Source organism: Musa acuminata, chromosome BXJ3-3, assembly GCF_036884655.1.
Source record: "Musa acuminata AAA Group cultivar baxijiao chromosome BXJ3-3, Cavendish_Baxijiao_AAA, whole genome shotgun sequence".
Lineage (NCBI taxonomy): Eukaryota > Viridiplantae > Streptophyta > Magnoliopsida > Zingiberales > Musaceae > Musa > Musa acuminata.
In genome coordinates this window covers 31,959,238-31,977,259 of record NC_088351.1, presented here as the reverse complement: position 1 = coordinate 31,977,259, position 18,022 = coordinate 31,959,238, and the positions used below count along the sequence as shown (strand labels likewise).

At 45.1% G+C, this 18,022-nt stretch overlaps 3 protein-coding genes across 4 annotated transcripts; 1 reads left to right on the top strand and 2 right to left on the bottom strand.

Annotated features, from left to right (window-relative positions):
* The first annotated feature begins 2,406 nt into the window (after nucleotides 1–2,406).
* LOC135632629 (zinc finger protein GIS3-like) lies at nucleotides 2,407–3,465 on the top strand. The gene has a single exon (XM_065141260.1). The coding sequence runs from the start codon at nucleotides 2,560–2,562 to the stop codon at nucleotides 3,259–3,261; it is 702 nt and encodes a 233-aa protein (XP_064997332.1). The 5' UTR covers nucleotides 2,407–2,559; the 3' UTR covers nucleotides 3,262–3,465.
* Nucleotides 3,466–8,015: 4,550 nt separating this feature from the next.
* Nucleotides 8,016–9,398, bottom strand: LOC135633007 (transcription factor MYB62-like). Its single transcript, XM_065142001.1, has 3 exons — nucleotides 9,156–9,398; nucleotides 8,903–9,032; nucleotides 8,016–8,815 (listed from the first exon to the last, which is right to left on the bottom strand). Exons 1-3 carry the CDS (start codon nucleotides 9,298–9,300, stop codon nucleotides 8,179–8,181), a joined length of 912 nt encoding a protein of 303 aa, XP_064998073.1. The 5' UTR covers nucleotides 9,301–9,398; the 3' UTR covers nucleotides 8,016–8,178.
* Nucleotides 9,399–14,572: 5,174 nt separating this feature from the next.
* Nucleotides 14,573–18,014, bottom strand: LOC135633560 (uncharacterized). 2 transcript variants are annotated; one of them, XM_065143153.1, is made up of 7 exons: nucleotides 17,570–18,014; nucleotides 16,775–17,490; nucleotides 16,376–16,710; nucleotides 15,973–16,290; nucleotides 15,506–15,874; nucleotides 15,223–15,419; nucleotides 14,573–15,157 (listed from the first exon to the last, which is right to left on the bottom strand). In XM_065143153.1, exons 2-7 carry the CDS (start codon nucleotides 17,080–17,082, stop codon nucleotides 14,912–14,914), a joined length of 1,773 nt encoding a protein of 590 aa, XP_064999225.1. In that variant the 5' UTR covers nucleotides 17,083–17,490; nucleotides 17,570–18,014; the 3' UTR covers nucleotides 14,573–14,911. The 2 variants fall into 2 exon arrangements, with proteins under 2 accessions (XP_064999225.1, XP_064999226.1); XM_065143154.1 differs by having other exon boundaries at nucleotides 15,223–15,416.
* Nucleotides 18,015–18,022: the final 8 nt, after the last annotated feature.

The window sequence follows — 18,022 nt, the reverse complement described above, 5'->3', positions numbered from 1 at the left end:
TCGCCCTCGACTCTCATGAACTGAACTCGAGCGTTTTGCCCATCCTGCTGCACTCTGGTCTGGTCTAGGTTTAGTTTCTAGGTCTCATCGCTCCATTACGTATGGCAGCAGAATCACCTTGACATGACCGGTAAGTCAAGTCCACCCAAGCACCATATACATTTTTCTATAGAGTAGGCACTGTCACTTTGCATCCAAGGGCATATCTTCAGGCCCTCGCCCACCTACTTGTATGGTTTACGTGCTTATAGCCTGTTTTAATACAATATCTGCTCAATTATTAACACAAACTCAACTATATATATATATATATATATATATATATATATATATATATATATATAGATAGATAGATAGATAGAGAGAGAGAGAGAGAGAGAGAGAGAGAGAGAGAGAGAGAGAGAGATGGTTGCTAAGGTGAAGTCAGTCAATCACACCAGCTTAAGAGAGAAGGAACTTTGCGTTAAATATCTGACAAAGTTCTCGTCCACTACAACATTTATCTTCGCCTTCGTCAGCACTACTTGGTGGTCCTCGGGTCGCGATTCTTTCGCATCCTCTCAATTAGCACAAGCATAAGTCCGGCTGAAGTGTTCTGCAGTGAAAGGTGGAGAACGCTGCAGAAGCTGCCTGAGGAGAGGAACTCGAGTGCTTGGAAGAAGGGGTTAATGGCGGTCTCAGAATAGTAAGAGAAAAATGAATTCAAAGAAACCACATGGAATTCATGCTTCTCACAGACTTGTTCGGATTCATCATCTCCGAGCTTGCGAGCAGGGAATCACATCTAAGACCATGATGTTCTTCATCATGCACGAATATGATGTCGGACAGTGTTCAGCATCTTAAATCGTTCCACGTAATAAGGGAGAGGCCATGTCCTTTCCTATCATAGGCCCCACCACCACCAATCTACCGAGCCATGAGGTCCACTCTGCCCTGCCTTTATAGTCTTCTTTTAAACATGCTCGATCACGTCTCTAGGCTAAAGTAAGTAGACGGTGCTACGAGGAGGTCCATGGACAGTGGCTACAGCTGGTGACCGATACAAGGGTCTCGGAGGTAAACAAGAAGGAGATCCATACGTGAACGCCATATACATCTCATATCTTAAGTAGAGTTATCAGTTCTTCACCGGTTAGGACTTCCATTGGAGAGTTATCCTCCTCACACATGTACTATCGGCATGTAAATATACTACAGTGCTGATGTTTTATAACATGAAAAAGAAAAATATTATTTTATTATGAAGTGGATGAGAAACTCATGAAGTTGGAGCAACCCGGAGGCCCATCTCGTGGCAGCTGATGGAAGACTTTGGACGAGGGAAGCTGGGTGACGATGATAGGTTGGGTGCTTCATGCATGGTCTCCGAGATCAGAACATGTGGAGCAGAATTATTTTTCTAAGACTAACCTCATGAATATAATTGCATTCATATGCTACATGAATTAAATTATTTATGAATCCGATAAGGATCCACATGCGAACGCCACAAAGTCGATGACAGGTAGCCCTCAAGCCATCACTCCGAGGAGACCAGCAAAAAATGACATCGGTCAAACCAATTTTGACACGCCTGTATTCTAGCAGTGATCCATTGGCTTCTTCTTGCTTTTTACATAGTTACGGTCATCGAGAGAAACCAACGTCGAGTGTTGAAGTCGTAAGCGAGCAGCTAACTTAAATGACCAGAACGATGTCCTTGTCATCAGATATGCATGTATGCGGATGGCCGGACAGATCGAGCTTTCACGACGACGGCATTGACCTCGTAGCGTTGCTCTGCTGAAAGCTCATATTTGTCACCAAGTTTTCTGACAATGAAACATGCCTTCTATCCTGATTTTTATCTGGATCAAGTAATTGTCTCAGCTACTGATCTAAGTGCTGGTCTCTCTCGCATCTGTGGCGAGATATGAACAGGAATATGTAGGTTAGCACTTCATGAATCCCACCAGCTTCAGTTGGAACATCATACAAGGTTGCCTTTTGTTGGATTTGTTTATTGCGTTAGTACCATCTCGTTCATCAGATTCCTGTGCATGTTTATTCCTATAATACAACTTGGGCTGCACAGTCCCCACATGGTTGCTAATTCCTTCGCCATCGAGATCTTATTGTCCTGCTGCTCTTCTTATGTGATGTCGCTGTTGGCGTACATGCAGACAGAAAAAAGAACTTAGTTAGCATACCTGTGTATACAATAATACTCCCGAGACGAGAGCAATCTACGGTCATCTTACTTACTGTCACTACTGTTCCCCACATGTATAGATATTTCTCTCTCTTTCGGATAAGTCGTATTCACCTCATTCACTTGATTCATTACTGTTGCTATGACTCTTTTTCTTTGTCTAATCTTATAGTATACCTCAGACGGAACTATATATAGGGATATATAGAGACATCAGCTCAACCCACGCGAATCAAACCAAACAACTCCATTTCCTCTCTCTCTTTCTTCTCCTCCTCATATCTTGTTGTTGTTCTTCTTCTTGGTTAAAACCCTCTCTGCCTGTTGTAGATATCTCTTTTAGAGGTTAAGGAAAAGAGAGTAAGATGTCGGAGATCGACTACTGCCGGTCTAAAAACAGCGGCAGCCTCAGGCTGAAGCTGTTTGGGTTTGAGATGTCCGAGGGAGAGGAAGCCGGGTTGGGCTCCGACTCATCTTCCTCCACGATCACCACCGCTTCCGGCGGCGGAGGCGGAGGTGGTGGAGGAGGAGACGGGAAGAAGTACGAGTGCCAGTTCTGCTGCCGCGAGTTCGCCAACTCGCAGGCGCTGGGCGGCCACCAGAACGCGCACAAGAAGGAGCGGCGGCAGTCGAAGCGTGCGCAGATGCAACAGCAGCTCCACCACGGAGGAGTCGGCTTCGGCGGTCTCCTGTACCCTCGGAGCCCGATGGTGTCGGCCTTCACGACGCCGCCCCGTTTCCTCCCTGCTGGTTCGGCTTCTCCGATTTCCGGCCACCCCGACTGGGTCTACTTCTCTCGGACGGCCGCGCCGCAGCCGTCTCCCTTCCACGTTTCGCACGGGTGTGCCTGCCCCGCCCCATCAGCTACCAATCGCAAGGTCCCGCCAGGGCCTGGCATCGTCTCTTACGCCGCGGCCGGATACATAGATGGCGGTGGCATGCAGGTCCATGACGAGGGTCGACCGGCAGCCGGGCCGATTTCTTTTCCAAATATGGATGACTCGGCCGGCAAGGATGACTCGGCCGGGTTGGACCTCAAGCTCACCCTCGCCACGGCCGGGTCGTAACTCGATTTCCCTGCAGGATGATGGATCTGCTCACGGAAAAAAAAAAAAAAGTATCGAATCCTGTAATCTTTTTCTTCCCTTTTCATGTTCCTAATTTTCTTCTTTTTTGATCTCATCTGTTTCCGCAAGGTGATGTTCCTATTCGGGATAACATTCCCGAGTCCTGAGTTGTACATATATATAACTCCTATTTCCCTTCCATCATATGATATCGAAAGACGATGAGTTCCATCCACTGTGTTAGCTTCAACACTTGCCATTTCTCAATTGAATTGATGCAGAAATATACCATTATATTCTAAATAAACGTACATATTTATGTTATCATATCACGAAAGGTGGATGAGAACCGGGAAGACGCACAGTGGATGTCTTGAGTCACGTGTTTCAGACGTCTATTATTTGATGGAGGATGTCGTAACGCTGGGCTTTTAGAGTATTGTAATCCGATATCCAACCAAACGGGTCGCGTGGTTTCTGACCGAGTCAGCGTGTCTGGCGCCGGGGAGCGGGTCTTGTGACACGCTCCGACTCACCGGCACGGTCGTGCTGCTACGTTTCGCCCAGCGTTTGGGCCTCCCTATGTCGTGTCAGCATCCCGACGTACCCAAACCCGACCCATACTTAAAGTGGGATCAAACGGGTGAGACCACAGATTACGTGGTCAACATGTGAAGATAGATCGTCCTCAGATTCGTATCCCTTAAACTAATCCCCGTCCATTATTATTTGCACTGCTCCCAATCAATCCACATTTCTAGCATAGTGACCCACTCAAAGTTGCCTTTGGAATCATGGCCGGGCCGAGCAGGGCTCATTGAATACCCGCTGCATGACGTGATTTAGACATGTCACTTGGCCTAACAATTACTGTTCTTCATCGATGATCAGCTACTTTAGCTACTGAGGCTTATACCATCCGAGTTCTAGGTTTGGACCTTCGGACGACTCTCTTCCTCTCATCATCATTACGAGACAAGTCTTAAAGTACACGCACTAATGTCGATGAATCGTACGATGCATAAATGGTAGAATGTAGTAATCAATATCCTTCTTATGGTATCACTGCAAGCAACCCAACATATTTCCTTCCTACCGAATGTGGGTCGCTGTCCTTAAGATACACGATAATAAAGAAACCCCGCGAGGAAAGATCTGCCGGCATTAAGATATAGTTTATCCATCTTGTCAAGCCTTATCCTTATTGGACGTACGGTGATTTAATATGGCTGCTCCTACGGCTCTTCCACGTATATGCAGTAGCATCGACAGCAAGAGAGGTTACGTGTACACTCCTCTGTGAGCATTCATCGTTCGAGGTTTTCGAAAGGATGGAATGGGCACAAGAGATGACATCTGACAAAGATATAATAAGAAAACAGGACTGGTGATGCAAATGTGGGTCGACGACCGAACGAGAGATTGCATGATTGCCAAACCACAATGGTTGCGAGATCACATTATTCGAGTGTTACGATGAGAAGTTGCCTCAAAGTAATTATAATTCAATTTTAAATAGCCATGATGCATTCGGGTTTAGTTACTCATGTTGTTTGGGTTCTTCTGATCCTGGTCAAGTTTATTCTATCAGATCAGATAGCTTTCTTGAATTGGATGCTCTTTGGACCCAACCCAATCCAACCCGATCTTGGGATCTCAAGCGGAGTGAGAGCCCAGATTGCTTGGTATTTGGATCTGCAGAAGGGTTGGGTGGGTTGGACTTGACGAGGAGACGAGCAAACTTTCTCGTAGGTGCCGGGGATCTTTCGACGTGTAATACGACAACGAAGTGATCCAAACCCAACTGAGATGCGAGCTAAAGTTAACCGGAGCTTAACTCGAGTGGACTCAGCCTGGTGAATTGACCTGAGCCAGTTCATGAATCGGAAGTGCTCAAGTCCCATTTGGCTGCGTGATGCAAACTGGTCAACGCACGAGTACATCACTCGACGAGTAAGAAAAGTTACATGCAAACAACTGAGATGGTTGAAACTGAGCCTAACAGACATGATTGATGCTAGGTGATTAATAAGTTTGTGCGACGACATTTGGTTGTCCTCCTTCTCTAATCTTCCTTTCTTTCATTGGCTCTTTGTTTGTTTCCACAAGCATTATTTTTCTTCTCTCTTTCCTTTAGTATGTGATGATGATCTTTCAGCGAGTTGAAATCAATTTCTTTCAATATGCAAAATGTTAATATTATTACGATTAGTAATTATTTTTAGGATTCTTAAATATATTTAAATTATTTGATAGAGTCATAATTAAATTAAAATTTTTGGATGAATTAAGATTTATTTCTATAAATACATCTTGAGTCTCAGAATTTTGACCGGAGAAAGAGAGAGATAGTATATCTTGGAGAGAAATAATTTGAGGGGGAGGATTTTTTTAACGGAATATAGGATTTCTGTCAATAGAGTAGAGAGATTTACAATCTTGGATCGATACAAAAAAGAACAATTATTGAAGAAGCTCTATTGTAGACTTGAATACATTAACATATCCCTTTCCTATTGATTAGGAGGGAGAATTTTACTCAACAGAATATAGGATTTTCCTGAACAGAATAGAGAGATTTTCTTGAAGAAATCTTATTTTTTATCGTATACTAAAGATTTTTTGGTACGATTATTGATCCATTTTTTAGTTTTCGTTTTACTTGTCTCCGTCTCCTAACAGATTTAACACATGATGTAGATTATCATAAGGTATTGGGAGAGCAATTGTGCTGTGATGCTAAGGCTCGCCTCCACCTAAAGTTGGCGTGAGATTGATGTTTTCGTTTTACTTGTCTCCGTCTCCTAACAGATTTAACACATGATGTAGATTATCACAAGGTATTGGGAGAGCAATTGTGCTGTGATGCTAAGGCTCGCCTCCACCTAAAGTTGGCGTGAGATTGATGGGACAAAGGGTTGGAATCTTCTGATCGCTATCTGTGCTGTCTTTTGTGGCTGGAAAAAGCATTTTCTCCCAGTGAATCTCGATGACTCCATTCAGCTGTCACGGCCACATGCCTTGCATGGAGATTCAGGTAAAGCTTTCGACTGTCAAAGATCGGCCCAACTCTGACGCTTAATAGCCGGCCAAAGAACAAACACGAAAAATGATTACCAGTGTGTACTGGCACTGTGGGAAATCTCTGCTCTCATGTTTTGCTCCACTGGAGAAGCTGAAATCTAGCTAGAGTTGAGTCATTCTCTCTTGGCAGCGAGTGGGAACACATCCGTAAATGATGCTGCCCGGCCCGGGAGTTCAGTCGCTTCACGGGTCTATCCGACAACGAAAGATTAATCTGTTTTGGAGTTACAGACACGCACTGCATGACGATTGCACTCGATTCATCATCCGACCTCTGTCTTTAATCTTTCAGCGAAGGGTCTTTTGCAGGGCCGCCGATCGACGTGTCGATGAAGCAACCCGAGAACCGCCCGCCCTCCCTCCCTCCTGTGGGTTTTGCTCCGCGTGATGATAGCTCACGCTACTTGTTCCAGGATTAGGGTCGGGTTTCACAGTCATACGTGCAGAAGCGATGATAGAATGGGATTTGACGCATAGGATTGATTCCAACGCCACATGACAAGAGCCTCCGGAAACATACGTCGAGCTCCTGCAGCGGGTGCAAGTCCGAAGGAAGGTTCACCGTTCACATCATCGTGGAAGTTGTTAGAGACTCTCACCCCTAAGCTCAGACGATGAAGCAGACCCTCCATTGCTACCTACTCCTTTGTTTAGGAGCATGGGAGTCGACGACCATCATAAAAAAGGCCGAAGAAGCACCTAATGACCTTGGTCACATCGGTCTCGTATTTTTCATCTGGAAATCTCGGGGCGTGCCAAATTCTTCTTGTGTGATTTCCAGGATAAGACCACGATTGATTGGTCCGGCTGTCTCCATAGTCACCGATGCTTCATGACCCTAGACAATGTGGCTATGTTGGGCAAGCGGCTGGCTGCATGCCTTTTTCTTCCGAAACAAGTGGAATTAAGCCGATTGCTTCCAAGCACTGCATTTGTTTTTTACCTCTCGTTTCTTGAAGATGATTCTGTCATGATCTCTCATTGACCGTGGGGGTTTTCTGACAAGGCTTTCACATCGATTGCCCCGCAAACACTCTACTCAAGTTTGCATGGGAACCAATCTGCTAAGAGAAATGATGGTGGAAGAATTCATTATAATTATCTTAATTGTACTTTTCCTTTGGAAATATCATAGATTATTAGTCAACTTATTTATCGATGTACGTCATTTGGGAAAGACACTTCCACTTACGACCGATCGTGGGAAGCCGCACGACCGAGTCAAGTTTGCCGAGGATTTGGACTTATCGGCAACCGGCAACCATGGAAGCCGCCTGATCCCTGACGCCGTGGAAGCTAACGACATTAGCTTGAGGATGTGTACGTGGCAAACTCTCCATTGCATGAGAGAGGAAGAAGCAAATAATCTACAGCTGTCCGCAACTGAAGTTGTGAGGAGAAGAGATGTCATCCGTCAGTTCGATGTGATGTCGAATCCCATCACACCCTTGTTCATACTTCTCCGGTTGTACCACGCATCATCCGCATTGGTAGATCTTTCGAAAGCCATGCATTCTCTCCAGTAAATCCGAGAACTTTGACAATATTTTTTGGTTCTTCGTGCTCACTTCGTGTGCAGTGGATGAAGATGGGGAGGAGGAAAGGCTAAAAGATGGAGGAGCCACCATAAGTTCAACTGATCAAAAGATCATCTCGAGTACTTGACTCGAAGTGAAGTGATCTCTTGACTTGCGTGAGAATCCTAGTCGAGAAGCACATCCGTGCCTGCCTATTTCAGGAGCAGCTTATCAGCTTGCCAACAGGAATCACATGCAGAAAAGGGGAAACAGATACATCGAACTTGCACGTTACAGTCTTCTTATAGTTTACGGTTCACTTCGACGGTGATATATACTTTACTACCTGAGAGTTATCAGCAAAAGGAACCTTAGTTTCTGCTGCACTCTCGTAGGTTTTGGACATGTCATATAGATCATCCATGCTCCACAAGCTATCACCAACGTTGTTGCTGTGATCAGAGGCCGAATGGCTAGGGGCTGATGCGGACACGGGTGCTATGTCCCAGGTGTCAAGGTTGTAGAAATCGTTCATGGAGCAGACGCTGGAGAATGGATCGAACGTGACGCCACTGAGCTCATCTGATGGTCCTGATGGGAACTCGGACAAGTCTACCGGGAGTTGCGAGAGCACGACGGAGCAGGATGAGGTGCTGAGGCTGCGACTCTCCGGTTCCGGTAGCTCATACGACCCGCAACTTTGAAGAACTTGATGAGCTTGATCAGTAGCTGTTGTAGTGTTGGCGTTGGCATCTACAGATCGCAGGGTTTGAGAAGATCCTATGATCTGCTCACGCAACCTTGGCGTCCAGTAGCATTGCAGGGCATCTCGAAACATGGAGCTGTTGGGATCAACCTTGAGCTGCCTCGCCTGCTTCTGCACTCGAGTCCTCCAGTAGTTCTTTATCTCATTGTCTGTTCTCCCTGGAAGATGTTGTGCAATTCTAGACCACCTACATATATATATTTATGCGTGTGAATCACCGATGCATCAACCATAAGAGACTCACGCATGCAATCGTGATCGCCAGTGATGTTACCTATTTCCCCACTTGGAATGGAGTTCGAGGATCAGTAGCTGTTCTTCGGGGGAGAGGTTACCTCGCTTCACATCGGGCTTCAAGTAATTCAACCACCTCAGCCGACAACTCTTCCCGGTTCTCTTCAAGCCTACGACGAATCATCAAAGAAGTGAGTCGATGGCCTGTAGATTAGGAACAGATCGAGAACAAGAGAAAGAATAGCCTTTTAATGGAGTCATCAGCCGGCTAATCAGGTCAGATGAATGGCCACCTGAGCACTTAGCCAGGAGATTCCAGCGGCCTTCGCCATGACAAGTAATATAGTGCATGAGGAGCGTGTCCTCCTCCAGAGTCCAAGGGCCTCTCCTTAGCTCCATCTCCTCATGTTTACCGGATGACCCCCTTTTGTCCGACATTGTTAGTGCCGCGCCTTGGAGAAGCCACTCGGAGAAGAAGGCTCAGTTGATTTCCATGTTATATAGACCATGCCAATATATGACCTACTTCATAATCTACCAACAACGGTGCAGACCCTTTATGACTTGTAGCGATCATAAAGGAAATTTTGGAGAAGATCTACTTGTAGTTATAGACTTTAAGGTTCGTGTGGGAGGGAAAGAGGACATAAAAAGAAAACGAAAGAAAGGAAAAGATGAGGAAGGTGAGTTTGATGGAGGCTTTTGAGGCGTGTCTATATTTATTGTCTACACGAGACGTGTTTGACTGTTCAAGACATCAGAGTGGTTGATATCTATCATCGGACTCGGCATTTCTAGACGTAAATAATCACGTTTGCTAATCTGGCTGCAGTTTGATACGATGTCCATCGGTCTTGCAGCGTCCATTTCATGCATGTTTCCCTTTCGCCTTCAACTATCTCTATTGTTTTCTATCCGATACAGGCTATAGGGTTATACGATCATTGCCCATCGTCTCTTAATTGCCTCTGTTCTAAAAGCAGTGGTTTGGTCAATGTGTAGTTTTCCCTGGAGGAAGAGATGCACACAGTCTACAGACGAGAATACATTGCTGTGGCGCAGCAGAATGCATGAATGAAATTAATTATACTCGATCCAGAAATGTTTTCTCAAGTTAGTTTCAGTCTACCAAGTTGGAAGCAGCTGCCATATATCTATCTACTCCTCATGATGCAGTCCAATCGAAGTTCAGCAGAAACTGGAGTTCTAATACCTCTTCTAACATTCTTTTAGACGACATTAATCGACAAAGCCACCTGTAATGCCACCGAATATTCGATGGCTGTCCATGAGACCCCACAATAAAGCAGACAATGACGGGTAAAGCAAGCAAGCAACCAACGAGAAGAGTGCAGATAATTAAACCCACTCTTCCTTACCAAAGTTACCTCCAAATAATGAGCAAATCTTTGCAGCAGTTTAGGATTTAGTATTCCAGCATACAGTATTCTTTTGGCGCATACGAACAAGTGGTGGTGCGTCCTACAACAAAGTACGGGGAACATTTCGTATTTTTGGTTTGCTGTATCACCTGTCAATGGCGTCTTTCTAGTAGAAAAAGGAACATGACGATGAGTGTTTGATCTTTCATTTCTTTTCTTTTCTTTTCTTGGAGGAAGCGAAGGGCATGACACAACTCGATCGTCAATGTGAACAGGGAGAAAAAAAGGTCGGCCGAGCATAAGAAACCACAACCTGCAACGCAGATTAATTATCCCACGGAATGATCAGAGCCTCTTTTTCTGCGATGCAGAATGTTGAGCTCGTTTGCACTTGTGTGTGTGTTTCTGGAATGCCCTCGTTAATGATGTCGGCAACAAGTCATGCAAGCGAGCGTTTACATAGTGTATTGCTTGACGGAGACGTTGCATTGTGCTCCATTGACATTGCTCGTTCCCAAAAATGACAGATATGTGCTTCTTTGTTGCTGCAAGCCATATATAGATCAGGATATGCATCCATCAACATGCGGTGTGGCGACCCGTACGAACGCGCGTCCTTCCAGAACCTCACAGGCTCTGCGAAACCCCACACGCCTTCCAACCATCACATACTACAGTGAGTGAGCAAGCAGCAGCCATCGGACAAGCCTCAGATCGTTGTCCGTGCTCAGAGGAGACACTAAGCACTGGAGAGGACGACAATGGTGCTGTCAGTTTACGACAGCAAGCATGACATCACGTTCCAGGCAATAATGTGTTTGTTCACTGACAATATCTACCAACCTCATCGAACTGCTCCATTTCTCGACTGTCGATCAGCAGTTGCCTTTACAGAAGAGCGCTCGGCTGCACACTTGCATGCTTTGTGTATGCCACTAGAAATACTCTATGGGTACACACCAAGTAAAATACGATCCCTGTAGCTTCGACAGGCGAATATTATATGGTGCTTGGGGACCGTCAACAGTCACTCGATTGGCATTTTAGCGCAGGCCGTTCAAAGGATCATGTCCTGCCCACAGCACTCGGCATGTCTCCGACTCGGGTTTTCTTTCTCTGACGCATGATAACAAAGAGATTTTTTCTGATAACAGGAAGATTTCCTCAACTTTACGAGGTAATCTCTCTGTTCAATTAAAGAAATCTAAAATTTGCCAACACTTCTTACTTTTTCTTCCTCTTCTTCCTACTTACTGCATAACTTGTTCATTCAGAAGTACCAACATTTTTTCCTTTTTATTTTTCTTTTGATCCTTGTTATTGCTACGTATTTCTACTTGCTCCCACATAGTAGTCCATATCTTCCATGTCTTCATCATCTACCTCTACCTCTGTTACTCCACTTATTGTTCCAACAGGGAATCATAGTACTTTTCCATATACAAATCTTATCTCCATAAATGCAGCAACCCTCATCCCCTTCAAATTATTCAAAGGTGGCAACTACGCATCCTGGCGTGCTCAATTTTCTAATCTTCTATTTGGCTATGACCTTCTAGGCTATATCGATAGCCTTCTTCCTTGTCCACCAGCGATGATCAACATCCCAGGAGCATCCAGTCCAGTATCAAATCTGGACCACAAACTATGGTTACGTTAGAATCGCCTCATTCTTCAAGCAATTCAAGCTTCGGTCGTTGGATCCCTCGCCCCACTCATATCTTCGTGTGACACTACTGCTGAAGCCTGATGTAAGTTACAAACCACCTGGCAAATCGTTCACGAACTCACATGCTTAGTCTCCTATCCGGACTTATAAAAAAAAAACAAGAGGGAAGTATTGTTACTGATTATCTGCACAATATAAAGATTATTATTTATAACTTGACCTTGATAGGTCATTCCCTCAGTGATGAATAAGTTACTGTCTATATCATCAACGACCTAGGAGACGAGTACAAGGAACTGGCAGCAGCAATACGGGCACATGATTCACCAGTGTCGTTCGAAAAACTCTACGACAAGCTGACTGATTTTGAGATATATCTCAAACGTGAGGATAAATTGTTAGGACCATCCATCATGGCTCAAGTCAATCAAAAATCCATGAGGAGGGGCTATCAGTATAACAAGACTATCGACAAAGGTTCAACCAAAATGCCTTCTAAACCTTTGAGCTCCAACCAAACCCCTCCTCTACATCATCAACATTTCAATCACGACAACCAAGGTGGCTACTTCAATCATCAGCAGTCCTGGCACCCTTAACACACAAATCAACGAAGAGTTGTTTGCCAATTATGTGATAAAGTTGGTCACTCTGCAATGGTACGTCAATCTCGACCCCGACTTTCTGCACAATCACATTGGCCTCAAGCAAATCTCGCAACTACTCCAAACACTACGAATCATAATTGGATCGTAGAATCTGACGCGTCACACCACATTACCTCTGATCTACATAACTTGTCGATCCACAACAACTATAATGGACATGACGACATCATCATCGGGTGTAAATGGGTCTTTCGAATTAAGCGGAACCCCGATGGGTCCGTTGCTCGATATAAAGCACGATTAATAGCCAAAGGGTTTCATCAACGACCTGGAGTTGACTTCACAAAGACTTTTAGTCATGTAGTTAAACCCACAACAATTCGGCTTATTTTAAATTTGGCCATCTCCAAAGGTTGGCACTTACGACAATTGGACGTTAACAATGCCTTTTTACAGGGGACTTTAACTGAAGATGTCTTTATGCAACAACCCCCTGGTTTTGTTAATCACCAGTATCCGAGACATGTCTACAAATTATAAAAAGCCATTTATGGACTCCGTCAAGCTCCACGAGCTTGGTATACTGAACTTGGATCGTTTCTGATATCAATTGGCTTCATCAACTCCAAGTCTGATATCTCTTTATTCCTACAACAACAACATGGAAATACAATATACCTTCTAGTATATGCAGATGATATTATTGTTACAGGCAATGATCCCTTGGAGATTCAGACATTTTTAAAACAATTGGCTGATCGATTCTCCCTCAAAGATTTAGGACCCTTGAGCTACTTTCTGGGAATGGAAGCAACATTTACATCCTCAGGTCTCCTCCTCTCACAGAGAAAGTATATTCAAGACTTATTATCAAAGACAAATATGCAGGATGCGAAAGAAGTTGCCACTCCTCTCTGTACTAGTGAATCACTCAAATTATGCGATGGTAGTCCTACCACGGACTCAACTCAATACCGACAAGTACTTGGTTCCTTACAGTACTTGACTCTCACCCGTCCAGATATCTCATTTGCAGTCAATAAATTATCTCAATACATGCACCAGCCTTCTGCTATGCATTGGTCTGCAGTTAAACGAATTTTGTGGTATCTTAAAGAGACCCTTAATCATGGTCTCTTTCACCGCAAGACCACTCAACTTCATCTTCATACCTTTGCTGATGCTGATTAAGCGGGAAACTTTGATAATAGAACCTCCATGTCAGGGTATGTGGTTTTTCTTGGGTCTAATTCAATCAGTTGGAATTCTAAGAAGCAAAAGACAGTGACCCGGTCTACAACTGAAGCTGAATATCGTACTATTGCTATCGCTGCTGCTGAACTCAATTGGGTCACAAATCTTCTCAAGGAACTCAAAGTCAGCTCTACCCATACTCCTATAATATATTATGATAATGTTGGAGCTACCTACTTATGTGTCAACCCAGTGTTTCACTCATGCATGAAACACATTGCCGGCTGATCAACTAGTAGACTCACTCACGAAGCCCTCGATCTTGCGAGGGCATGATAACAGAGAGATTTTCTCAACTGCATAGCGGATGAGATTTCCTCAACTGTGAAATCTTATCTTTTTCAACGTAGACATCCTAAGCGATGGCGACGATGATGATGATAACTTGTGCAATCAATAATTTATCAATAATTTATGGGATGATGGTTTAGCATCGCCCCTTACGTGAGAGCATCGAGTGTTGCAAACTCTGTATGATTAGGGAGTAAGAAGAGCTTCAACTTTACACTTATTTTCGAGTAGACCCCAAGCAGTGGAGCAAACAAGATGAGCTGCATCGTGATAGATCGACGGGGATGAGTTGAACTCCCAAACTATAGCCTCCACCATAGGTGGCTATAGTTGGGCCGGTCCATCAGGCATTGTCATAATGGACCGGCCCAATAGGTGGCATCTACATTCACATTCTTTTCCGAGAATTCTCCTTTGCGTTCAATGTATTAAATGAAGGCTTCGATTTCTTAAGGGTTAGCTGAGGGTAGTCGGTACGATCAGTGCCACAATTCACATCATTCATGAGAGCCAAAAGCATCAGCACACTACTATGATATATAGTAATCAAGTAATATGTACTCCAAATACCAACACTAGACTTTAACCACGTAAAGCAAAAGAAAGCTGAAGTTGTGGTTGTTTCTATCCCTACTCTTTATCTTTCCACCCTCACTTTCACTTTTATTCACTAGACTTTGGTGTTCATGAAGAGATGCTAAACTTATCGCCTTATTCTACGCATGTCTGATGCAGAACTGTCATCTCTCTCGATCTATCTTTACAGTGACAGAGGTCAGGTGGAATGTTCTGATGGGCGTCGTCTAGCCTAAAGCACAGTAGACTATACAACACTAACGTCCAAGTCAGTGAACAGGGAAAGGCAACGGGGAGGAATCTCTCAGGACCTTTCCATCCCATATTCTTACTCTGGTCATCTTCTTCTCGCACCACCGTAACTGCTCTTGGCTGATCTCAGGCATCCTCAGAATCCTGGACACGATCTTCATGTCTATTAAGCCCATCAGTACATCGGTCTCTTCGTCTCCATTCGACCTCTGCCTTTCCAGGCACCTCCTTCGCTTCATTATATCCTTGAGCCTCATCTTCTTCTGAAAATAATGTCATCCCTCATAAGAAAGAAAGCAGACATTAGAGTGACTGACGGAGTGCTCACTTTCTTATTAGCCCTTCTGAGCACATGAAGAAGAGTAGAATTCGCGGAGCTTGATTTCCTCTTGATGAATGCTTTAAGCATTTGGCAAGGATTCTCCTTGTCTGCCTGAAGGAAGTTCAGGAAGGTTCGAATCACATCCACCAGAATCGCCAAAAACTCGGTGGACGAAATCACGTCTTCTTTACCTTCATCAGCTTCTGATGCAGAGAAATCAATCAGCACAAGTGAGGTAGGCTGTAAGACGAGCAAACAGACAAACGACAAGGCCGTACTGCGTTCCTACCACGGAACTCAGGAACTTGGAGCAATTTGGGAGAGGAAATCCTCGTTCGAGCAAACACTTCGGGCCTCCGACCACGCTCGCAGGGCTCATTTTCTATGAACCGCTGCAAGAGGACCTGAAACTGTTGGAATTGCTGAGCTACGCATACAGTGCAAGAGGCGCGCTCACCGTCTCCGGTGGCACTCCTTTGCCGGATGTTGTTGTAATTCCAGTTTAGAGCTTCCCATGCCAAGCAAATCTGAGCTACATAAGCTGCCTCCAATTCTTGATATGGGTCTCTGCCTCCCTCCTCCTTCTTCGGTGTGGTAAGCCTGTGAACTAACCTTTCCGACATCGATCGTGGTTGGAACTTTATGGACCTAAATGATTCTGGAAATGGACACGTAGACTCAGCCGATCCATGAAATGAGAGGGTAAGACACGTAGGGAGTACGTAAATAAATATACAGATACAAGAGGAAATGGACCTGTTTCCGTGAGTTTTTGTGCACTGAATCTGTCGAACAACAGTCTCTCCTCATCGTACCTTCGGAACGACGTATAGGTTTCCCAATGGGAAGAGCTTCTCTGTGAGGAAGAGGAGAAGAGACACTCCGTCTCCGAATCCCTGAAGAGCGCAACGTTTCTCCACCCCGTAGAGCTCTTGGATGAAAAGTCAGTACCTGTGAGAGAACCACCCGACGATTCCTTGTCTTCTTCCAGCCGTAACTCTTTGCTCGAGAACTCCTCCTCCTCCTCCTCCTCGTTCTTATTATTTTGGTATGCGTCTCCGTGAACATCTTCATCTGTTCACAGCGTAAGCGTACCAAGTCATGAGGCAGGATTGAAGGATGATATACGACGACAAGGAGGCGTTGCATCTAAACGTACCTCTGTCAGTCCCATCATATGTGATTGGATGTGCAACATCCGATGGTTCTGTGACATCGTCCGCCGGTACATCAACTCCGAGCTCCTCAGGATGATCGAGAGGGGAACCGTACCAAGATTCCGCGACAAAGCTTTCATCAACTTCCAAGAGGTTCTGTTGCTGATTGGAACCCTTTTCTTGTCCGACAAGTAGGGTATCGTTGACCACCCTTTGGTTGTAGAAAAAGAGGAGACTGTCTTCTCTGCTGAAGATGCCGGCAGCGAAGTCTCCGATGCCGGAGTAGCTGTCATCGTCTACGGGCTGGATCTCATCTCGATAGATGAGATGTGAATCCCTGCAATGGAAGGTTACTCGAGAGACAGTAAGAGCGAAAGTGAGCGAGATGGCGAGGTACCTACCTGATCTGTTCCTCGGTCGCGGCTGCTCTTTCAAGGAGAAACGTGAACAGCTTGGTGAGGAGGAAGGAAACGAGATGGAGGACAGTGAGGAGGAAGCTGAGAAAGGTGAAGACATGGAGGAGAAACATCACAGCCTCGCCGTTGGTGGAGTGGCCTCCATGGCAAGCGAGATAGGGCGGTGCACTGGGAGCTGCCGGTCCAAGCACTTGGAGGAAGGGAGGAGGGCAGCTGCCGTTGTGCATTTGCCGTGAACGCTGGCTAAAGAGCACGACGACCAACTGCTTTATCTGAGGAAAGCGGGATGACATCGACGCTCAAGGTAGGGTTGGCATCTCCTACAAAAGGAGATCGGGGCGATGCTTGTGCATGGCGATGGGGGTGGGGGGCCCAATTTGATATGGGACTTGAGAAGAGCGACGACCTGACTCCACCAGGGATCCGAAGCTAAAAACTGGTGCAAGGATCGAATGACTTGACCCAAAAGCAAGACAATATGCCCGAGCTTGCTGCGGCAGTTTCGATTTGTGTATAAAGCAGCCAGGATCATCAGATCTTTGTCCGGTAGAAAGCTCCTGGGAAAGCTTACTAAGGTCCCCAAAATAGAGCACCCTGTTTGATCGGGGAATTGCTTTCGATTAAATCTACTCCCTCGATGAAAAAGCTTCTCTCTCCCCCTCTCTCTCCGGTGTGGGTCCCGGCCGTTCATGTGGATCTCACTGCGTCAAGCACGTAAGCGACCTATCACCCTGAAAATTTCCAACGGCGACTCGGTACGCCATATATAATAACCCTTACCCGAGATCGCAGCGGACCTTTCTCTGTACGGTCGAGTGACGGCATGGGAATACAGAACTAATTGGACAATGACGACGAACCGGAAGCCGTGCTTTGTGTATGCCTGATGCCTGAATACATTATCCAAACCAGAGACATTAGATCCGACAGTTTTATTTTTTTCTTTTGTTGAAATACTAACTAAAGAAAAAATAATGCAAACTCTTTTGATCCAACCAATTAAATATTTACCTCGACTGATGATTTCATCTCAGTGTGACCGAGTGGAAGATGCTTTAGAATAGATAAAAATCAATGAGGAACAGGAATATCAAATAGCATGCCAATTTTTAGGACAGTGATATGACAACTTATATCACAACCACAATCAACTGATTGTTCAAATGCCAGTCAAAAGATGATCGCTGATATACAGATTCAGGCGTGCTTTAAAAATTAGTCAAAACTCATAAG